The sequence below is a fragment of the Hylaeus volcanicus genome, chromosome 7 (genome assembly GCF_026283585.1).
Source record: "Hylaeus volcanicus isolate JK05 chromosome 7, UHH_iyHylVolc1.0_haploid, whole genome shotgun sequence".
Taxonomy (NCBI): Eukaryota; Metazoa; Arthropoda; class Insecta; order Hymenoptera; family Colletidae; genus Hylaeus; species Hylaeus volcanicus.
Window position 1 is genome coordinate 20,751,500 of NC_071982.1, and position 23,625 is coordinate 20,775,124.

At 41.2% G+C, this 23,625-nt stretch overlaps 6 protein-coding genes across 7 annotated transcripts; 3 read left to right on the forward strand and 3 right to left on the reverse strand.

The window, feature by feature from the left end:
- The first annotated feature begins 8,593 nt into the window (after positions 1-8,593).
- On the forward strand, positions 8,594-12,433 carry LOC128879966 (dynein regulatory complex subunit 7-like). The gene is made up of 10 exons (XM_054129546.1): positions 8,594-8,656; positions 9,469-9,828; positions 9,915-10,332; positions 10,406-10,663; positions 10,733-10,889; positions 11,186-11,252; positions 11,333-11,545; positions 11,626-11,838; positions 11,912-12,148; positions 12,248-12,433. Exons 1-10 carry the CDS (start codon positions 8,594-8,596, stop codon positions 12,431-12,433), a joined length of 2,172 nt encoding a protein of 723 aa, XP_053985521.1.
- On the reverse strand, positions 12,380-14,537 carry LOC128879805 (FERM domain-containing protein 8). Its single transcript, XM_054129282.1, has 6 exons — positions 14,138-14,537; positions 13,621-14,061; positions 13,101-13,555; positions 12,869-13,027; positions 12,626-12,797; positions 12,380-12,556 (listed from the first exon to the last, which is right to left on the reverse strand). Exons 1-6 carry the CDS (start codon positions 14,223-14,225, stop codon positions 12,516-12,518), a joined length of 1,356 nt encoding a protein of 451 aa, XP_053985257.1. The 5' UTR covers positions 14,226-14,537; the 3' UTR covers positions 12,380-12,515.
- A 216-nt stretch (positions 14,538-14,753) lies between these two features.
- Positions 14,754-16,696, reverse strand: LOC128879806 (eukaryotic initiation factor 4A-III). Its single transcript, XM_054129283.1, has 5 exons — positions 16,522-16,696; positions 16,053-16,388; positions 15,747-15,969; positions 15,435-15,689; positions 14,754-15,359 (listed from the first exon to the last, which is right to left on the reverse strand). Exons 1-5 carry the CDS (start codon positions 16,664-16,666, stop codon positions 15,107-15,109), a joined length of 1,212 nt encoding a protein of 403 aa, XP_053985258.1. The 5' UTR covers positions 16,667-16,696; the 3' UTR covers positions 14,754-15,106.
- A 428-nt stretch (positions 16,697-17,124) lies between these two features.
- On the forward strand, positions 17,125-18,374 carry LOC128879419 (MAD2L1-binding protein). The gene is made up of 2 exons (XM_054128530.1): positions 17,125-17,781; positions 17,864-18,374. The coding sequence occupies exons 1-2, from the start codon at positions 17,327-17,329 to the stop codon at positions 18,228-18,230; spliced, it is 822 nt and encodes a 273-aa protein (XP_053984505.1). The 5' UTR covers positions 17,125-17,326; the 3' UTR covers positions 18,231-18,374.
- A 15-nt stretch (positions 18,375-18,389) lies between these two features.
- On the reverse strand, positions 18,390-19,692 carry LOC128879420 (uncharacterized). 2 transcript variants are annotated; one of them, XM_054128531.1, is made up of 5 exons: positions 19,349-19,692; positions 19,008-19,267; positions 18,762-18,935; positions 18,621-18,702; positions 18,390-18,547 (listed from the first exon to the last, which is right to left on the reverse strand). In XM_054128531.1, exons 1-5 carry the CDS (start codon positions 19,490-19,492, stop codon positions 18,404-18,406), a joined length of 804 nt encoding a protein of 267 aa, XP_053984506.1. In that variant the 5' UTR covers positions 19,493-19,692; the 3' UTR covers positions 18,390-18,403. The 2 variants fall into 2 exon arrangements, with proteins under 2 accessions (XP_053984506.1, XP_053984507.1); XM_054128532.1 differs by having other exon boundaries at positions 18,477-18,537.
- A 187-nt stretch (positions 19,693-19,879) lies between these two features.
- On the forward strand, positions 19,880-23,298 carry LOC128879418 (uncharacterized). The gene is made up of 3 exons (XM_054128528.1): positions 19,880-21,222; positions 21,287-22,090; positions 22,165-23,298. The coding sequence occupies exons 1-3, from the start codon at positions 20,880-20,882 to the stop codon at positions 22,197-22,199; spliced, it is 1,182 nt and encodes a 393-aa protein (XP_053984503.1). The 5' UTR covers positions 19,880-20,879; the 3' UTR covers positions 22,200-23,298.
- Positions 23,299-23,625: the final 327 nt, after the last annotated feature.

Consider the following 23,625-nt stretch of genomic DNA (forward strand, 5'->3'; position numbering starts at 1 on the left):
GGCGCTATCCTATCCTGGCGTAGCTTAGTTTAGCTTAGGGCCCTGCCACCCGGGAGGCTGCTGCCGTCGGAGGGAGAGAGGGAGTCGGTTACAGAGGCGAAACGAAGACGGACGTATACCGACCCGACGAGGGCTGGACGAAGAGGGAACCGGTAAACGAAGACAGCGACGGAGAGAGGAATAGCACGAGGACGAAGATAGTACGGGTATAGGGTTGGTGGTAGGACATTGCGGATATATTCGCCTCTATCCAGCAAACCGGCCTCCTCCGCGCACCACCGACCGACGGCGTAGCAGCATCCTCTCCGGCGTTTCTCTCTCCTGGCCATCCTGCGACGTAATCAGCGAGAGAACCACCACCGACCCACCCACTCTCTCCACCAACCCACCCACCATCGACCCCTTTCTGCTCCACCTCCACCTCCTCCGCCTCATCCTCATCCACCTCGTCCTCTTGCTCTTCCTCCTCATCCCACCTTCGTCTCGCGTCTCACCGCGACCACCTACCCACCTACACCCACCCACCCCCCAACCGCCGCCCGTTCCCGCCCGCTTTGCGCTACCCCTCGGCATCCCTTGCCGGCTGCCGTGGCATGCATCTATCCGGACGTCTATCTACCTATCTATCTCGATGCACTGGGTGTCCAACCGAAAACCAGCTTCCATTTCTCTCCTAGCGCGAATACGCCCGTCCAGTCTCGCTAACGATCACCCTCGACTTTCCCCGACCCCCGCGCATCCGATTCGACCCCTCGGACCCGCGATGGGATCGTTCCCGTGCTAGATCCTTAATGGCGATCGCGGTTCCAGATATCTTCGTAATTCCGTACGAAACGCGACGACGCCGCCGAATATATAGCCGGTGTCGCCGTTTCAACGAAAAAGTCGCGCCGCGAACACCGTCGCACTGCACCGCCAACTATCGCGTCCGGACAACGTCCGAATACCTCGTCCGAATACCTCCGTCCTTGGGCCTACGTTTCTGCAAACCTAACGCGCCACGCGTATTCCTGCCGATGACACGAGCAGATAATACGACGACGATCCTGCACGCAAAATTCGAGGAAGATCGCGATAGAACAAAGTCCTTCTTCGCGACGTCTGATTTATAATTACAGGCTCGACCGTTTCGCGTTATTATCGTACCTAAAAATGTCAGGTCTACCAAACGTCGAACGGGTTTTACCCGCGCGAGCGATCGAGAATTTTCCTCGTCCAGCTGTCGAGAAGCTGATTCGACCGGCGTAAACGCTCTGCTCGATTATGCGTGTTTCGTTGTTTTCGTTTTATCAACGGGCCCCATTTATAGCCGCACCGACGAGCCGGTCGTTTATCATCCAACGGATTTGCCTCCTTTTCCTCGTTTCTCTCTTTCTCCCATCCGTTCCCTCCCGTTTCAACGCATTCTTTTCACTTTCGCCGAGAGGACAGCGTCGATTTCATTCACAAGTATTCACGGTACTTCATAAGGTCCAACCCGACGATCCTTAACGGCCCTCCGCCTTATTTGACGTCGGACCTCTCCAAAGTGCTTAAAGTTCCTTTTAACGGGGAAACTTGCTCCATAAACGAACAGAGAGAACTAAAGTAACCGTCGTCGCTTGTTCGGATTCGGGAAAGAACGCCGAGAGAAGTCGAGAAGGTTTCCGGAAACAATAACGCTCCGCTGTGTCGTCGGATTTGTTATGCTTTTGCGATGGAAGTACCCATTAGCGACGCCTTGACCCTGGGTGAGCGAGTCCGGGGTCTCTACCGACCCTGCGCTTCCGGGACGGATCGTTTTCGAGCTGTTTCGAGGGGATCGTTAATCGCTCGTCTTTGCTTACTTTTTATTTCGTAGATAAAATTGCTCGAGTATCCCGTAAGGAACAGTTAACGATCGACGATCAGTTAGGGACGCGATGGCGTGAATTCGGTAAGCGTCGTCGACGGGTTTGCTAATTGCGCGAACGAGGCACGGGTTTTTCCATCGGTATGGGGCGGCGATCGCGAGCAATTACGGAGGCGAGCGAGGACGAATGACCGTGTGGGAATACCGCTTGGTGTACACGTGTATCTGTTATTGTGATATGGATGTTAATAGGTTAGGGGGTCTCCGGAGAATGCGGGGTGAATCACGATTTCGATAAGGGTTTATATTCCTCCCGCTCTCGTCCATTCTTGCCTCCCGTTCTCCTCCCTCTCGTATTCGTTCCCTGCTCTACCCCCCCTTCCCTTGTCCCTTTCCCTCCTACCTCTTCCGGCCTCCCTTTCTCTTTCTCCTTCTGCGTTACGCCGTTTCTCCCTCTTCTTCCGGCGTTCGCTCATTGAAAACCGGCTCTAGGGCTTCCAACGTGCCAGGTTTGCGCGTATATGGGGGTGCTCCCGCGCCGCTACACGCGTGTCTGTACACACCGGATAGGGACACGCGTATCCATATACGTATATATACGCGTACACGGTTACTTTATAGCGGCAACGTCAGAAACACGTGTATGGCTCGTTAGAGCACGCCGAGAGCTCCTCTGCTCTCCTCTCGGATCGGTGGCTCGCGCTTATGTATCACCGGTGTATTTGTAACGATCGGCCATCAACGAGGCCAGCCGCGGCGAGGCCCACCTCCGGAGGTGGCTCGCCAAACATTAATCCCAACTCATAAACACTTTTACGCCGCGAGCTTCGCCGGGATTATCGTGTCTCGCGTGTCCCGACGCTCGAAACTCTACCCTATCGCGTGCTACCGATCCTACCTGCCCCGCAGATGTATCGATTATCGAACTTTTCACCTGCCGTTTCTTTCGAACGCACGACCGTACGATTCATCGGTTTCTCTGGTTCGTCAACTTCCATCCGGGAAGATGTTAAAATTCAGGGAAGCTAAGTCTATGAATTACGATACCATAGGTGTCTATAGGGAATAACGAACAAACAAGCGTATGGAGTTATCGATTCGACTTGTTTTATTTTTCAAAAATGCAACAAAAATTGTTTAAACATTTCCTTGTTTACACCATCGAATTCAACGTCAAAAACTGTATAAAAGTACAAGGTTTCAAAATTTTGTATCAATAACTACCGATAGGTAGTTTCGGTCCGGTCGGTCTCCCTTAAGCGTGATTTGTTTACCGCGGGAAGAGAGAGATTCAAAGACGCGATTAATGTGTCTAACTTGTTGAGCGGTTATGCCGATTTAGCTCGTAACGGTGCCGGAGGTTTCGCGTCCTCCCCCTTTAACTTTCATCCCGGGGTTACGAAAACGAATAGACGGCGCTTCTATGAAGTTTAAAACTGGGCTCTTTGCCGGTACTTCCACTCTTCGCTCTACACAATCAACGGGTATAATCCGTTCAGTTGCCCGACAAAGTTACGAACTTGCCTCCCTTCCCGGTGGAAAGAACCGGGAACAGCTGTTACGTAAATAGTCGCGATTCGCGCCACGGATCAACAGAATTTCAGTAACAGTAATCGCCGTTCCCTCGACGAAAACGTTCGTCTTTTTACACGACGGTCGTCCAATTCCCTCGGATGACTGTTCGCGCTGTTTTTCATTATTTCAACGAATTTCCCGAGCACTCGCCAAGTGAACAAAAATTCATTTCGTGGTGTAACTACCGTGGCTGTCAAATCGGAAATTTAGACGCTCGTGGAGGACCTAAAGTATTGTTCAAAATTTTTCCAGATTTCGTACTTTCTTAGTTTTGTTTATAATCTATATATACATATAAGAACGAAGCCCTGACTGGAAAGTTGAAATTTTGCACAGAGGTTTCCTGTACGATGTATACTAGAAATAAGAAACGGTACGAGGAATATTTGATTCGCGATCGGATTTGCTTGAAACTTGATCTCAATGCTCTTCGATACAATTAATCGAACACATATTTCGGCACTTTCGGAAAATCGAGCCATGAACCGCCGCGTCCTCGACGAACAGAACACTCGAAGAACCCTCTTCGCGTGTTATAATTCTCGTGAACCGCGAATATCGCGGATTACGTAACCACCGTTCTATACATAACCAAGCCGAATTGGAGCGAAGCCGTCGGCGTTCGCGATTAAATAGAATCACCGCGCGCGCGCGCCTTTTCTATTAGGTCATCCCGTAAGTAATCTGGCTTTTTTCGGAACGTATTCAAGGTGATAGCTATCGATCGTGACCCCCTAATCATCCAAGTCGACGCAGTTGTCGAAATAATTAAAAGAGACGCACCGTTAACGCCCACTGCTTAGAGGTGGCTTCTTATCGGACGAAGAAAATAACGACGAAGGACCTCGTAAAGATTAAAAGATTATGCTCGGCGCTTCTTAAACGCGACACGTTGTCCCGCGATTCCAAGCCGATAAATATCTGTTCATCTAGATGTACGGTTTAACTCGCGCGAGGTTCAGAACCGCCCCGGTTACTTTTATTTCGAATTTCTAAGCTTTAAGCAAATTAGCCGTGTAAGTCGAGAATATATTGCACGGGTATGCCATTCTTCTCGTCGCCCCCGGGGCACGGCGAACGTTCAACGTAGACAGGCTCCATTCGCTCGTTCACAATTCCAATTTTCCTCGAATACGCGAAAACGCCAATAAATAAATCCCGTCGCTCTTCCGCCACCCGGCAAATAAATATCGCGCAAGCATCTGATATTTGCCGGTCGGATATTTTTCTCCCCCGGCGGGTAAATATTCCCTGGTCCGGTTCTCTCGGGCGAGGTCCGCTGCGCGTAATCGACGCCCAGCGCGATAAAGGTCCCACGCGACCTGAAACCCCGACCCTTATTTCCCGACGTTGCCGCGACCACGTCTCCTCTCCTTGGCCTAACATTTTCTAATATCCCAGAAAAACGAGCCTCTATCATTTTCACCTCGAAAGGAACCGTCGTTCAACTTTCTAATCGGTTCTGGACGAGGATGGGGTTGGCTTCAATTTTCACTAATTCGTTCTAATTTTTACTAAATTAATTTCTAAACGGTCTATTTGGCGATTCGTTCAGAAAAGGATTAATTTGTAAAGCGTTCTATAGTAACGTGTTTCGAATTTCCATAACATTGCTACGAGAATGTTTGTTTATGCCTGTCCCAAGGATGTCTATAACTGCCATTCAATTTTTCATACCGAACGCTACACAAACTAAAATCAAACTCAACCATCCTTGGCGTCTAACGAATTAATCTATTATTTTATTACCATCTATGCAACATTTTACTATTCTTCTATACGTAGCAATTAATTAAACGTAGCAATTAATTAAACGTAGCAATTAATTAAACGTCTCGGGATAGGACATTTTTAATTAAACGTGACCGTACGCCCGGCGAGTCGGGGATCCGTAGCTTTTCGAACACCGTGTACACGGTGGCAAGCATCGCGGCTTGTTCGTTACCTAGGTGTACGGTTTGCAGGGCATGTAAACCGCGTAGGTGTAAACCTGGGTGCCCGCGTGTTGGTGTAGGGCGGCCTCCGCTTCCTCGCGCGGAGGGACGCACATAGACCGAGAGCCGATAGAACATCTAGCCGAGGTATACAGGGTGAACCACGTAACTCGTCTCCACCCCGATTATCCCCGTCGTTAACTCGCTAAGTTAATTTTTTCGGCTATCCCAGTTGAGAAAATTATGTATATTTTATGTAAAACGAAATAACAATATTATTCTATTAATTGCAGAACGAATTCAAGATATATTATATGTATTCTTTACATGTATTTTATGTTTTTCATGTTACTGTACATCATAAATGCATGAAATATCCACAGTCTAATAATCAGTAGCAATCGTTGACGATCCTCACCAATCGCCATCTGTAGTAGTCGTTCATTCTCGATTTCCAATCCTGAATTGTCGCCAGTCCTCGACACCCAAAGATAACTCGTCATCAGTCGTCCTCAGAAGTCACCAATGATCATCAACTGGCATCGATCATCAATCGCTTCCTATAATCATAATCAATCGTCATTAATCTCCACTCCCCAATCGTAAATTGTCAATAGTTAATCGTCAATCGTCAAGCGTTAGCGTCAGTCGTCACGAATTGCAAATGGCCGTCCTATAATGAATATCTTCGCAACTAAATATTCTTTGTTAAGACGAAATAGATTCACGTAGAATTACGTACCTACGGCACAACAGCTCGAGCTCGTCTGTCCTAACAGCCCAAGCAATGTTACGGTAACATTGGACGATAATGCTCCGAGAAATGATTACGACCGAGCAACTTGTACAAAAACAGCAGCTAATCCCGCGCACCGAGTGTTCCGAAAGTACCGCGTGAGTCAAGTCGTTGTTCCACTGCGTGGAAGAACATCCGTTTACAAAAACTACCGCGAAAATCGAAAGGTGTATCGAAATAACGATTCCATAACGAATATTGTCGAAACTAAGCATTTCTCGTTACGACTGAATAGATCTGGCATATCTATTCTGGCAAATCCATAAAACTACGTACCTACGCAAGAACAGCATTCGTTCGTCTGTTCATACAGCCAAAGTAAGGGTAGCGTACCGTTGAACGAAAGTTTTCTAAGAATTTTTTCGCGAACCGACGCCATGTCCCGAAGCTCGAAGGTACCGTGTGAGTCAAGTCGTGATCGCCCCCCGTGCGATAGAAAATACGTTTACGAAAAATGCCGCGAAATTCAAAGGGCGTATTGGACGGCGTGTTCGTTAACGTTGAAAATAATCAGGGTGAACGAGGCATATGGTTCAGCCTGTACTGGCGGCAGCAGGGGCTAGGTACTATCTAGTATCTAGTAATACCGGGTACTAGGTACGTACGCGCCGCGGACGCCAAATAGTGGTTCGCATATTCAGAGAGATAGCGACGTCGCTCGGTGCGATCGCCCCTGATTTAGGCCTCGTTCCCTCGCTACGTCTCACTCTCTCCTCGATGGTCACTATGCGTCTCCCGCTCTCTCTCTCGGTCTGTCCCTCTCGCTCCTCGTCCCTCCTCCTTTCCATCGCCCTCGGTCGTTCCATCTCCCAACGCGCGCCAACACACTCAAGACTCGGTGTACACGCGATCGTATACGTTCGTGCACGTATACAAAAGCACACACAGCTCTCTGGTCGCGTCCACGGATAACGTCCTCGATACGGCGACCAGCAGCGGGCGAGCACGACATCGAGGCGTCCCGAAAAGCGCTATCTCGCGGCACCCCGCTCGAAGCCGACCAATCACCGCTTCGATCCGCGCTTTCGACCGTCGCGCTTTGATCATGTACCCCGCGACTGATACCCACGAGCATCGTCTCGGCGTAAATCACGTCCGCTTTCGTCCTCTTCCGTGAACGTCGATCGGCCAGGGCGTTGGTTGGGGGCACAGACGAGTGGAACGAGGAATTATCTAACGGCGTGTACCACCCGAATTAACGTATTTTTCGTCCTTTCGTTCCCTGATCCATACAATAGAGGAAATAACGCGGTCGAATTTCGCACTTTTTGGTTGCTGGCCAAGCGTTGCGAGGAATCTAGCTGTTGTCTAGATCAGTGGTTCTTAACCTATACGAGACCACGGAATAGCTTACCCTAATGCTTTCGTTCGGTCTTATTCATCTAGCAATTATTGTAATTACGAGGGAGCTAGATGACGTATTAAGAAAGGTTAGAAATTGCCGCTTGTATCGCGAGCGTTGTTTTTCGAGTTAGGAATGATCGTCGCGATCGTCTACCAAAAATATTAACTTGAACATCGATTTTGGATTGGGTTTAAGTGACAAAGAAATTCAATCTGGCTGGGAATAAGTACTACGACAAATGTTAGGTTATGTAAATAAAAAAAATGAATCTGAAGGGATGTTAATTAGTCAGGTTATGCATGATATCGTAGTCTTATCGAATCACAGCCTCGATTAAGAGCTCAGACTCGAGATCGTTCTATCTGCTTTAAATGGTTCCGTGGATCGGAAAAATCTTTGAGTCTTCTCCGCGGTAAATCAACTTTACTCCAGGGAAAGTAAGTTATACGCGAAATGTATGAAACTCCTACGATCCCTCGACCTGCGAACACACGCGAACGTTTCCAGTTATTGTTTACATCGGCTATTTGGTTACGCCTGTTGTATTTATATATGCATGAATAAATTGTAAAAATGGAAAATTTTGGAAATTTCACCAAACTTTGTCTACGGTGCTTCGAATGTCCAGATATACTTGTTTCGTTTGAAACGCGTGCGAACAGTTACGCGCGCGCGCGTCCTATTTTAAAAACATCTGCAAGCCGGTCACGCGAGTGGCCGGGAAAACATGTACCGCGCGATTAAAAAGGAAATTACCGAAAACGTCTGTGGGTCTCGTAATTTCCCGGCAACGAGGCGCTAAATCCTATAGAGATGTATTTATCGCCGTGGCGCGTGTCGTATATCTCGGCGATATTCACGCCCGTAGACGACGGGCTTCGTCGAGGCTGTAAATTATCGTGCCAGGACGTAAGTTCATGGTTGAGAAACACTGAGCGCAGCTGCCGCGGTGGCGGTATCTCCACGTTGTCTGCTACCTCACACCCTCGTCTTGCGTCCCACGTGGGTGCCGGTCGAAGGGGTCGCGCGGAACGAGGGTGACGCGCGGGGCAAGCGAGGGACGGCCAGAGCGGCAAGAGGGAACAGGGGAGGCGGGCGAGTGAGCACCGCCAATGGGCGAGGAAGCGGGACCGAGGGCGTCGGTGGGTAGGGGGAAGGAAGGGGTCGGCGATAGGGTAAGGTTAGTTGGGTGGACAGAGGGGGCGGAAGTGGGTGAAGGGGTCGAGGGATAGCCGCACCACCCACTGACCATCTCTGCCCTACCCTCTGGCCCAGGCTACGCGCTCCCGCAAAAAAGACTGCCCTCTCCTGTTCCAAGACACGAAAGGGCGAGGCGCCCTTTCGGCCGACTCGAATCACCTTCGGGGACCTTCTGGCGAAATTTGTCGAAAACAGGCGAGAACGTTCGAAAAACCGTGCGATCGTATTTCTTTGCCGCGACGCGACAGCTGACAGAACTCGACTCACCGTTGATAGCTCCTTTCCGTGGATTTAATAATCACGCGCGTCCTTTTGCGTTCCACTGATCCCCTTTCCTTTTGTTTGGTTGCCCACGTCTTTCTCTTTCTATACCGCTCGGTGATTCCCGTGGCACGATGCAGTAAATTCTACGCGTAGATCATAATACGGTGACGTAGGTCAGGGACCGAGAATACACACGAGCTGCCACGTGCTCGCCGGCATGTTTCACTGTGTACTCTTCTCGTATGGACGATTAGTAGCTATGTGTGCGACGTATTTACTCTTTGGTATTGTTATTATTATTACTTCTGCGTTTTCACGGGAAACTAACGGTAACCGGACATTCTTTCATAAATTACCGACGGTCGATGCGTCGATTACTACTTCCCAACCGTCGGTATCTCCTCTGGAAAAGAAGAATAAACGTTAACGTTTTACCTACCGGAACCTCGTACACTTTTTGAGGTTATCTATGAATATCTACGTTTATTTAATTTTATATTCGTAATATTGTTCCTGTTCGCAGCCTAAACAGTTGCGATCGCCAATCTGGTTGCAAAAAGTACGAAAAGGTAATTGTTTCGAATGCGCGACATTTTTGGTAAGCTTGCTACTCGGAGAAGGATACAATGCATTCGTGGTAAGCGGTTATGCATCCAGAGAACAAACTATGCGCGATTTGACGAGAACGTCGTGCCCCTACTTAAAGCAACCAAAACAGTCCCCTGCATCGCCGGTACAGATTACCATTTCTGACAATAAGTACAAACTTGAACCGCCTACGGAATATAAGAGTCAATTTTTGGCTCGATTAGAGGACGAAGAGGAAAAACTATTGCAAGAGAAATTGCGACGACAGGAAGAGGAACAGCAGAGATTAATCAAAGTAAATGATATTCGTTTCTACGACGTTTATATCGTTCCTCTATGCACGTGTAATTCTTGTTTGAGAAAAATTATTTTCGGCTTTAGGAATTAGAGCAGCCTCCGTTGGATAAATATTGGGGACACAGAATACATGCTTGGGTAGCGATTTTACCAGAGTTGGGAGGACTGAGAGATCAAGAGACTTCTCGGCCACTTTTTATCGAACCTTCGACTGGTGTATCCTATAAACCAACGGCTGGTAACGCCGACGAGCTGTACTTGGGCATAGAGAGTATATGGAACGATCAGAATTATTGGGTGAACATGCAGCCGTTCTCAAAATCGTGCGCAAACATAGTGTGGGATTTAGGAAAAGTCGAACTATGGGAGCATGTGCTACCAGGAGAACCGTGGACAATGCGTGGGGTAGGAGAAGCGATCGATGAGGATTCTGCTATACTACAAGAGAAGCATTTAGACATGCCTTTCTCCTATGTGGACAAAATAAACATTAACGACCAAGGTTCGTTGTATCGAGGGATTACTCTACATTGAAACTTCGGATACGTTGTACAGTTCGATTCAAAATATTTCAGAATACGAAAAACGATATCCAAATGGTAGGAAAACGATATTTTATAAAAAATCAAAAGTTGAACTTTATGCACCATACATTCAAACGGACGGTCTGGTGCAAAGGATCACTCTGTTTGACGATTACCATTACGTGTCTCCTGTCGAGATTCAAGAGACTTATGCTAATAGATCGGACAATCTTGTAGAATCTAAAAGGAATTTAATCGATGAATCCGTTGTGGATTGTTATGAGAGGGGTCGGTCTGATCAATGCAAAGGTCTGATTGTTTCTCGATGTACGAACACTCCTAATCAGCTTCGTTTTTAATTTAACGATACATTCGCAGAGCATCAGTATTTGGAAACTGGTCCTAACACGGTGGACGCCAAAAGGAGTCTGATTTTTTATCACGTTGCTCGTTTTGATGGTCTGTCGCTACTCGAAATGGATCCGACTTACTTTACACAACATTTTATCGATCGCGATGATCTTTTGTACTATCGGTAGGTAATATATGTTGAAGTAAAGAATGACATACTCTTTAGACTTCAGAGACTGCATGGAACATAGTCCACCAGAATTCTTCTACAGATAAAAGTTTCGTGAAATCATGAAAGAGACAACTGTTTATATGCGTATCTACTAGGGTTATGATTAATCCCGCCAAATCTCGGCAACTAGGCGACTCGCACGCCGCCACTAGTCGTCTACAGTAACTAATCGTGTCGATAATTGTTGAATTATAATTTTATGAACATCATGTTATTGCTATGTAAATAAGAATTTCGATTGAGAACAGGCACGTGCAGTTTTCTCGAGAAAAGAGCGTCCCCTTCCCGAACGATATACATTATCGATACATTTGGGTAATGGGAAATTTATTATCGTAATTGATACTTCCTCTACCTGTAGATAAACATACCAAACCGCGATATTCGAATTCCAGAAAATCATCGAAGAGTTTGATAGAAACGAAAGAATCAAAGCCAGTAAAGACATAGCGATTCGTGAATTCGCGATAGGAGATAACGAAATACGTCTCGCGTATCATTACAATACAGGACAGTATTCCAGAGCTACTAGAATGTACGTGAAACCACCTTTGGCAGAAAGGGGAGATCGATTGATTCTAAATCCTGCTATGACGCAAGGATACAACGTGAGCGTTTAAACAATGTTTACGAACAAATGTTACGAATAAACCTGCTCAAACTCGTACAATTTCATTTATTTCTACAGCCCTCGGACGAACCCGACAAAGCTCTCGATTTATTTTACGAACTAGAGACGCAACTCAAGGAGGAAGATCAATCTGTAACTCACGTTAGAAGTGCCGAGGTTGAAGTATTCAATTTTTTGAAGACAAGGGACGACGAATATATGAAACCAAAGTTGTTGACATCAGTTTTCAACAAACACAGAGACGAGGAGTCGACGACAGATGTACTCATGGTATGGAAATAATAATTAACAAGTATACCTTCTCGGCTTTCACTGATTTAACACTCCCGATTGTTAAACGTAGAGTACCTGGGCACATGCACAGAGCGAAAGAGACATCACGGAAGACGCGGACTATTTGAAACCATATTTGGCGCGTATAGGAAATCCAGCAGAGATATCCAAAGATCAGGCTCAATTAATACAACACGAGTGTCTCAATGATTATAAACAACTGCTTGTGCAAAGAGCAAACAAAATTTTACGGAAATTCGACGCATATTCGCAAGAGTTGGAGAAAATGCAGACGTTACTAACGCAGGTGAATTTTTTTTTGTTTTTTTTTTTTTGTAAAATCAATGACCTTATTGCACGTATGTATTGTATAAAGTAATATTTCAATATTAAACTATTTGTACAGAGCGAAGATTTAACCCACGAAGAAGAAGAGAAAATATTAGAGAAAATGAACGAAATCAATTTCATGTTAATAACATTAGAGACCAGATTAAATCGTCATAGAGATTTAGTTCCAAAACGATACAGACAGTTAGTGAATCACTTGCAACAAAGTCCATATCTGGCGTCACTCCAAAAAACTACATGAAAGCAACAGGTAAGAAATCGATTGTTTCTAGTGATAATGATGGCGATATGAGAGAAGTCATACGCAACTCAAATAAATACATTTATTGAAAAGACCATGAGCCCATTTGTCCGATACATCGACCTGAAACAATTTTCAATAATAAATATTTTCAATGCCTACTAAAAGGATAAACACGTTTTACGTCACTACCTTCGTCATCGAAAGTGGCCAATGTAAATTTACTAAGTTTATTTGTAAAACTTCCTGTGTTGCAACCTATCGAGTGATCAGATAAACGTTCGATGTTTGCAACATCACCATTAGCCCCGTGACGACGATGTTCCTCGGCGAAACCAGAGATCAACGTATCCATCATTATTGCCTGCGAATAGGATAACTTTATAATTTAATTCATTCCTGCAGCATCATCGTGCCGTTAGAAATAAATCGTACTTGTCGTGAGAATACTTGTAGAATTTTATAAACTCGTGCTCCATTTTCTCGTACAGGAAACTGTAAGAATAGACAAGGTAGACAATCTAGATTACCCTCGTCGGAAGGCTTTGCCATTTCCCAACTCAGTTCTGAATATCTCAATCCCAGTAGTAAGCTCTATAAGAGAGAATTACGTTTAATTTATCGTTGTATTTAATAAGGAATTACTAGATAAATTCGTGTTCCTTACGCATTGCATATCGTCGACGATATAAACTCCTGATGAATTTATAGCTATAAGTACGTGCATATCGCGATTCGTGATCCATGACGCTAAACCTCTTACAGGACGTTCGATCTGCCCTTGAAAAAATGCTGCTCCGTAACATGGCAAACTCCAACAAAACTCCAAGTATTTTCTGATCAGTTTCCGTGAATTCGTATTAGTTCCCGTATGATTAGGTATTCGTTTGTACTGTTCGAGAAGGCGTGCCTCTGGTGCTCCTTTTCCTCCCACCAAACCTAATCCAAGGCCTAGTCCCAACAGCAAACTGGGAGAAGTGTAGTGATGCGGTAGAAACCGACCACGATGTCTTCTAAAGAATGCTAGAGTATGACTCTGAGGATTGTACGGGCCGAGTTCGATGCGTGCTTGAAGTGCTCCTAAGCTCGCGTATCGTGCTTGACCTTCGCACGGATAGCGTCCTAAAAATGTATATTAACGTACTATAAAAAATAATATAAATAGCTCGAATAAATCCTTATCTTACCTTGCAGTACATTATTCCTAGCTTCTGCATATAATAATTCTAGCACTTTAGCTTCCTTTATCTGTTCCTCATCCGATCGCGAAAGAAATACGTTCCTCCTGAGACATAATAAAGGTTCTTCATCAGTCTCTTCTATATCTGAACTATATTTTCTCACTAAGCGGTTCCACTTTGCTGCCAATTCTATAGGTTTGTGGCTTGAACGTAATTGAACTTCTAGTCTTGATGAGCAAAGCCATAGAGCAAACACTGTCTGTCCAGTTAGTAAAGGAGCTCTTGTTAGTCCTAGTTCTCCTTCAGTCTGTATTATTGCAAGAATTTGTTGGGCAGTAAAATTCTGTTCGATATCCATTGTTAGAAAAACTCCAGTCATTAAGTTTACAGCTATTCGAACTGTAGGTCTGCCTACGTTTAAATACTGTGGCTGATTGACCATCATTGCTGGACAAAATATGTTGCAATGAAACATAATCTTCAAGCATAATAGAATTGTTGAATAAATAATATTAATACTTACAAGTTGACACATGTCCATCAGATTTGTAATCATTTTGGTAACGACGAACTGGCTGTCTTCGAAGTGTACAATCCTCTTGTACTTCCATATCTTTTAATTTCTGTTTAAACACGTATGTTTGCTTACCATTGTACTTTTCTGAGATTCACTATTCAGGGATGTTTTCATTTGTATTGTCTGCTCTTACTACATATCGACACTAAATACACTGTCATTTTCAATAGAGTGTCATTGACCTCATAAGTAAAACAGAGTATTTCGTATAGTTATGTATACGCGATTAGAATCAAGAGAAAGGGGAGTCATTAAATAGTTTTGTTGGATAGAATAAAAATAATTACACTGTGCAGAATAAATAGAAATTACTTTTTTCCAGAGTACTAAATCAAAACACTGCTCTGCTGCCATCTAAACCCAGAGAACCAGTTATTGATTATTTCAGCTCAGTGGTACAACACATCTTCCCTTTGCAAGCATTTTCACTATTTTTTAATTGGAAAATATTTGTTCAATAATATCAAAACGTAATTTTTTGTATGTAATATATATGTATTACTATAATAGTGGTATAATAAATATTATATAAAACAATTTTATTAAGATTATGATCTAATTTTAGGTTCACATGATACAATATTAATCGTTTAGAAGGTACAAAGTAAGTATTTATTTCTCCGCTTGTCATTTATTCTTATGTCTCTGTTAGAAGTTTGTTACATTCTACAATGTCGATCGACTGTCTTATCGATACTGTTACATTTCACAGTATTTTTAGAAACTGAAAACGTGTAAACGTGACTAACTTTACAATCTTTAAAAGCGATATACTCCTTTAAAAATATCACCTTTAAGAAATCTCTCATATCCTTTTCAACAAAAAAGATGCATGGAAAACATAATTTTGTGATATTAGAATAAAATTAACTTTTTCACATAAATTCTTATTTAATAAAATTGTGAATCTTAAGATTATATTAAATCCGCTACATTCATGGGCATTTCGTCAATTTGCGTTGAATAATATTGTTCTATATCTCGAAGAATCCTTATGTCGTCGGTTTTGACAAAATTAATAGAGACACCTTTCCTTCCGAAACGACCGGAACGGCCTATTCTATGAATGTATAACTCACGATTATTGGGCAGATCGTAATTGATTACAAGGGATACTTGTTGCACGTCTATTCCTCTCGCCCAGACATCGGTTGTGATCAAAACGCGACTGTAAACAAAATAAAATAAAATTACAAACATTGTATTTATAACACTAAATACAGTCGTACATTTAAAGACATACCTTTGACCAGACCTAAACTCTTTCATTATGTTATCTCTTTCCTTTTGTGGCATATCACCATGCATAGAACAAACTGTGAAATTAGCCTCCCTCATTTTCTCAGTCAACCAATCTACTTTACGTTTAGTATTACAGAAAATTACAGCTTGTGTTATTGTCAGTGTATCATACAAATCACATAACGTATCAAACTTCCATTCTTCCCTTTCAACTGCTACAAAGAATTGCTTTATTCCTTCCAAAGTCAGTTCATCGCTGCAAAGAATAATAAGTTATTCCTGGTGTCTTAAATTAAAAAAATATTCAACTCACCGTTTGACAAGAATACGAATGGGATCAGTCATAAATTTACTTGTCATCTCAAGAATTTCATGTGGTAATGTTGCAGATACCAGTACAACTTGTGTTGCTGGAGGGAGGTATCTGTACACATCATAAATCTGTTCCTTGAAACCTTTATTTAACATTTCATCTGATTCATCAAGAACTAACATTTTTATGGCTCTAGTTCTGAGAACTCTTCTTTTTATCATGTCTAAAAATACCACAGAATTTATTGAACTTATTTATTTGTTCGTGTTAGCTTTATTAAATCTTCTATATTATCAAAAAATTTACCAAATACTCTGCCAGGTGTGCCGGATACAACATGTTGTCCATAATCTAGTTTTCTGATATCCTCTCCAAGATTAGTGCCTCCAATGCAGGCATGACACTGAACATTCATAAAATCTCCCAATGCCAGAATAACTTTCTGTATTTGTGTTGCCAATTCTCTGGTTGGAGATAATACTAATACTTGGGTTTCTCTGACTTGTGTATCCAAAGATTGTAATATAGCAATCGAGAACGTTGCAGTTTTTCCTGTACCAGACTGAGCTTGTGCGATTACATCTCGTCCTTTCATTATAGGTTTGATAGATCGCTGTTGAATAGCCGACGGTTTCTCGAAACCTATGATCAAGATGGTATTTATTCGATATCGTTATCCTTATTCACATTACGAGACACATTACTCTAAAAATAAAAAGCGGGAGATACGCGAATGGGTTATGTTTACATGCTAATATAAGATTGTTTATAATACCGTAAGCGTAAATCCCCCGCAACAATTCATCTCTGAGGCCCATATTATCAAACGTGGGGATGACTTCCACATCTTCACTGGTTTCGAATTCAACATTTGATAAATCTTCTGTTTGCGCGACGCGACGTGACTTTGCTTCCGCCATTTTAGCTAATAATGTCGGACGCAAATGATCTGACGTTAGTTAGACATCAAACAAGTTCGCCAACTTTGACAATGCAATTTATATTGAGCTTATTTCAAGTAATAAATTTATTTCGCAAATTTTATTATTTTATTTTGCAAGTATTGAACGTAATTAACGAATTCCTGTTTGCCTGAAATATCTCTATTCATCAATTACCAAATTTGCAAATTACCAAGACGATGGTCTCTGGAAAGAAAACATCATTTGCAACGAAATTTCATTGGTCAGCTGTGTATCTCTGGCCAGGAATAAATTAATTTTAACTTTCCCTTTATAAATAAATAGTAGAACTTGTATAATTCCTATTGAATATGTATCTATTTTATTATCAAAACACAAAATCTCGCTGGATAAAGTATAGGAGAAAGTTACTACCAGTAACTTACTAGTTCCAGTAACTGCCGCTAATAAGCGCTACCGGTTACATAGAAGATGACAGAGGAGAAAGCTTTTGCTTTGGTTAGTCCGCGGAAATTTCATTCCATTCCGTTCCATAACATTAATTAAGAGTTTAAATCGAAGGCTACAAGTAATATTACTTTTGACATTGCAATTAGGCCGCAATAGTTTTCGTCGCAAAGAAAAATATGTTGATATATTTGTAAGAGTCATATTTGGATGAAAAAGTTGGGGTTAGGTTATGTGTCAGATTGTTTACAACTCGTACGAGAGCAAGCCGAAATGAATATTGACGTAGCATTGGACGAACCTTTGACAAGTGGTACTTGCGTGAAGCTTATAATTGAACTGTTAAAGTATATTTTATATCAGAAGCAACAAATACCATTTACGTATGATTCGTTGACTCAACTGCAAACGAACGTGAAGCCGACCGATAAAAATTCATCCTATATAAAGACATTGTTAAACTCCTTAAAATGTACGTCGGAACAGTTGAACTCACAATTTCATCTCGAAGGTTGCAACGTAAAAGAAATTGCTATACTTATTGGTGCTACAATAATATCACCAAAGCTGCACATTAGACTGGAATTTCCACCCAACATTCTTAGTAGCGAAGAACACCATGAGTGTAGACATACTTCTAGGAAACCTTTGTTAAGTCTAATGAGGTCAGTAAACATTTTGCACAATATTTTTTTTATTTTCGTTTATTACCAATGTAATGAAAGTGTTATAACAACATTTTTTTAGGTCAATGCTAGAATGTTCAGAATTTCAAGATGCAATAGCTTCACCATTGAATCCTACAAACACCTTTGTATTAGTACAAAAAAGTGATAGTAATAGTGTGTCTGATTTCTTTTTACCTAAGCCACAATATATACCTCCGATACGGAATTCAAATTGTTTCTTCATTAAGTTTCACCACAGCGAACAAATTAAAATAGACTGTAATTGTATAGATATAGTGAAAGTTTATAATGAATTATCTGAATCTAATATCAACAAAGATAGGGCTATTCAGTGTTTAAATAAATCAAATGGAAACATTATAAATGTTCCTTATCAATGGTATCAATCCAGAGAAGTAATTAAAGGATTTAAATATGTAAGGTGACTGTTGGTGGTTATAGGAAATTGAAAGAGAAGTATGCTCTCTTTTTTAAAATGAGATTTTAGACTAATTAAAGAAGATATATACTTTTTATTGAGAGAGTTGGAGGGAATAAATCAAGCATGTTAATCAATGTTTTTATAATAAATGCACATTTATAAAAAAAAGTACATAAACTATTCTTTTTTTTCGGTTTGGTTCTTGTTTGGAACTTCATAAATTTTTATTTTTAAAATTCTAAAGTCAACAACTGTTATTATTCTGAGAATTAATACCACTGCTCCTCCTATCCAACTCCACATCATCATACCTGAAAAAGTCTTGAAAGCATTTAATGTATAGCTTAACACATTATTATAAAAGTAAAATACTTAAATATTAAGAAAAAAGAACCTGCAGCCAGACAAGCATTTTACACGTGTTATGTTTATAAATGTTATAAGTCTCCACATATATATGTGCAATTTCACATTCACTGTAAACACATTTTAATTAAAACAATATTTATGAAATATAATAATTTTTGTTCCATACCTTTTATTCCTAGGTATTTCATAAATGTTGCTGATGTTGAGAAAAACATTTCTTACATCATTAGTAAACTCTTTATATCCATTCTCCAAGTCAAGGGTAGCATATGTTGTTATTATTGTAAATGTTAAATTAAAAAGCATAGCGTAAGGAACAATTCTCCATGGTGCTTGAAATCTATTCATTAATATAATATATATGGCTTTACATTTCTAGTAACAATTAAGGACAAAAATTACAATTACTTACATTGCTATATCATATCCACCTTTTCCACAGATACAAAATAAAGTGAGCCACACAGTTCCAAACATACAAGACAAAAAACATGTAATAAAATACACAATGCATTTATAATTGTAATTGTAACTGGTGATAATATAATTCCACCAGTCTGAAAAATCTGAATTCATTATGTCATTATCAACCGTGTCTTGTAATTGCGATTCTACTGGTAACATTGAAACAGATTTAGCCCAAAGTGGACAGTTGCCACTGAATGTTTGTTGCTTGAAATTTCGTTATAAAATAATTAAATTATCGTTTAAAACATCGGGACGAAGGAAATAGAAATATCGTTATTATTATACCCATATCAAGTAAAATAAAATACTGCATACGTAACCGCTAATTATGGATAGTAAATAAAAAAATATTTGTACAAGTTTCCACAAATAGGAAATATTGGCTGGATCGCGCTCGATAAACTCCTGATATTCTTCCAAAAGAGTCATCGGGAACGTTTACGTGGGGCAACCGTAGATTACAGCAGCGATGAAAAATATTACCCGCCAAACTTCATTTATGCCAAAAGACACGAATCCGATTGGTCTATCGCAGGCGAACAAAATACAAACGTCACCGAGACGTATTTCAGGGGATTTATAAAATGACTTTTATTGCGCTAAAGGTATGATTAATGGATAAATGGCATAGATCTGACAAGAGTATGTTCTAGTTGGTATTTAGAAGACGCGAGATGATCGATGTATTTCTATTGTCGATCGAAAATGAAGTTGCAGCTCGTTTTCTAACCGATGTAAGCATAATAGATTCGACGTAACTTGGACGCTTTGAAGGAAGTGTTGCAGACTGATCGTGGGAGTTGGACCAAGAAACGGAGGAACGCGCGGACCGCGAACCGCCACAGTGTTGTCGACGAGAAGGATACACGAAGGCGAGAAATTCTTGTTTTTTTTTCACATCCGAACATCGAAAATCACGAGGAAAACGATGGTGGACGCACGTTCTAAAGGGTCGTCGAACGAATAAACTCAATTGCAGTGGACACGTAAACCTTTCGTGGGTGAAGTGAAACACATGTGTCGGCCGAATCGTGTTTTCCACTATAGAGTGCCCGTCCCGTGTTTGGTCCGTGAATATCTCGCGCTTAGAAAGCCAAGTTACACACCAGTTACAATAATTCGCGGAAAATATAACGCGATTGGCTTCGAAGACATCTATTAACGTGATGAGCTGCTTCTTCGAGATGGAATAGAACTCGTCGCAGAAGGCGGCAGTGCGTGGGTGGGTGGGTGTCTAACGATTGCCACTCATGTATATCAAATTCCTTTTGGAATTTTGCACAAAATGTTGCTGACGGACCAATGATAATGCCCTTTTCGATTAAATATCGTTTCGTTTAATTGATATCTATTAATTGGCACGTTACACAAACAATTCTTTTTGGGCATAAGAAAAAATATTAGTTATATTTTAGAGCAACGCTGCTCTTCGCTGTCATTTTTTGGCTAATGTCAATTTGACAGTTTTAAACGAATGAAGCCAATATGATTGCATCTCTGTACTATTATCAACTTTGTTGATTCTGAAAGGAACCTGCAGAATATCCTTGTTTTGACACTATTGTCAAAAAACTTTGTTTTTTTAACCAACTTGTTGTTTGGTTGCTTCACATATCTTCAATATCATCGAATTCCTTTATGAAAGATGCTTTCTCTACATTGTGAAGCAAGAGCACTGTAACAAGTCTCTGCCAATTATCGTTCACAGCTTAAGAGAAGGACCTTAGGAAGTCCTGCCTCTTTTCTTTAATCGACATTAAGAGGCTAAAGTATGAAAGGTCAAGCGGAGGAAAATGGATATCGGTAAAGTGTCAGCATGCGTGAGAAGTCAGCAGAATGTCATGCTCACGCAGGTCACGTGAGGGGCACAACAGAAATGTGCTCACGTGATCCTCCTACATTGCACTCAACCCTTACCAAGGCAAATGGTAAAAATTCAAGTCCCCAACCAACTCATCATTCGGAAACACGTATCGATAGCAATTTACTTCCAACACCTGGCGGACGGTTAAAATTTTTTAAAGATGGAAAATTTATTTTGGAACTGTCCCACCGTAGAGACGGAGAAAGAACTACGTGGTTTCCAGTTCCAAAGAAAACCTTTTGGCCACCTGCTAGCACAACTCCGAGTAGGCAGGAGAGTTCTACTTCTCTTAGCGGTAAGTTAAAAAATAATATTTTGCCGATAATTCGCTAACTTTAATGCTACTTTTATATTTGCAGTCTCTGATGATAATTCATCGGTTCAATCGAGTCCTTGGCAAAGAGATCATTGTTGGAAACAAGCTAATCCAAGACGTAGGATATCCACAGAGTTTAATTTTTATTACTATAGAAATCCCAGAAATCGTCTGTGTGCACATCCTGGGTTAATCGCGAGAAAGCGTAGACGTCCATTAGATTCCACTTCACACCTACTTGTTCCAGAATCAATAACAAATTATACCAAGCCGACACGCAAAGCGAATGGTACATCGACGGGAAAAGTTTTAAATTTAATCATCGACAAATTAGCACGCCTTCTAGATCCTAATGTTGTTTCACCTCGAAAACGCATTTTGCGCGAATTGGAGAGAGTATCGTTAGAAGACCAGGCATCCAAAAGACGCGCAACGCCGCAGCCTGTTTGTACGACAAGTGCTTCGACTCCTTCGCCAAAACAATTATCGTCGTACAGTATAACGAGTATCTTAGGAGAAGATAAACCAAGTCATGAGCAGGGCTTTTTGAGAAATTTATTGAAGCCAGATGACAGACAAACTGTGAAATACTCATCAAGTAATTCGTATCCGAGGGTACGAGTGGATCCATACATTGGTACTACAAATACGCCTCTTCAGCATCCACTTTACGGTGTACCGATGTTACCACCTGGACCATATAGAGCACCCTTATGGATGCATTATCCATCACCCGTCCATTATCCACCTCCTATGCCATTGTACGCACCACCGCCACCTCATCCTCCATCACCTCCAGTTCATCATTACAAAGACTACAGGGAACAAACTCTCACACCTCCTTCAGGTACGTACTCGAAAACATATCCTTGGTTCGCGATATATCGTAAACGCTACTAATTTCCATTGCTTCGTTTCTAGATATGCCTCTAAATCTGTCAAAGCATGCGGGTTGAATCTCAGGATCCTAAAAGCTGGTGCCTTATCAATGGACAAAACTGCGCAAACACTGCCCGTGCATCGACAATGCGATATATTAGTATTTTTTTATCCATAAACAATAGTATCATAGTAAGTAGAAATATGCAACCAGTGGGACGAAGTCTGGGTGCTATACTTGTACATACAAATGCATAAACTGTCAAGAGTTGGCATAGGTATTTTATATTAATATTAAATTAAATCATGAGTAGTATTACGGAATTTTAATGTAATTAATATTATGTATGTATTACATACTCGTTCAATTTTAGATATGCTCACTGCTTTTTATTCGATTACAAAAGGAATACTTGGCAATTCGACTATTTTAAACGCACGAATATGTTCACGTTTTAAGATGGTTGAATTTATTTTATATTTCGATTATTCTTACTACTCATGATTCGGATACTACAATGAAAGAAAAGGAGCATGTTCTCGTCTTATGCATCTCATTTATGCATTATCTTGTTATTCTTATTAATGTTACTGTCATTATTATCATTAATAAATGATACGACTATCCATTTTAAAAGATTCATAAGAAAGACATAGAATTATGTACAGAACAGATTATTACCTATATTTAGTATAAATAATTATTCCTACGAAAAGTAATATGATAATAAATTTAGGTTAATAGTATCCACAACAGTATACATTTATTTATATTATATTAATAAACAAAACAAAATTGCTTGGTAAAGACCGTGGGGTGTGCCTTAAATGATCGTCTAAATTGCAAAAAATTAAATTATGAACATTTTCACGGATATGTATTACTATTACTACCACTATACTACTATTACTATGTACATATGAATATAACTTTGCGTTATGTATTTGCATCAAATCGACATATTCGTCACTATTTATTATTAGTCAGGCGCATTACCAAACATTTTACGCGAAAGGCAAGCTCACACAGGCTCTACAAACTAGTGAGTAATTTTAATTATTCATTTACATAAACTTTTTTTATTAATTGAAACAGATGAAATATGTGACTGTGCGCAAGCAATTGTATAGAAAGACTAATTTCGTAAATATATAAATATTTCATATACTAAACAAGAGATCTTCATTTATTGTCTTTTATCGTAAGTGTATGTAAATTCGAAGAAAATCTGTAGTTGATCCTTGTAACGTCTCTCCTCCACACGAATCCATAAAAATTAAAAAAATGGTAAAAAGACTTTAATGTAGCTGTAACAAATCGAGAGGAATAGTCTAAATATATCGATGTGTATTTTTATTAAATTTTACGATTTTTGAATGACGCCCAGAGTACGCGTAAGAACAATATTTAATTCGAACAAGTCGAAAAAATAGCTTGGAACTTGTGTACGGTATTTTGCCGCTCTACGGCCATTGCTCGACTTGTCTCTGCTTCACAGTGCC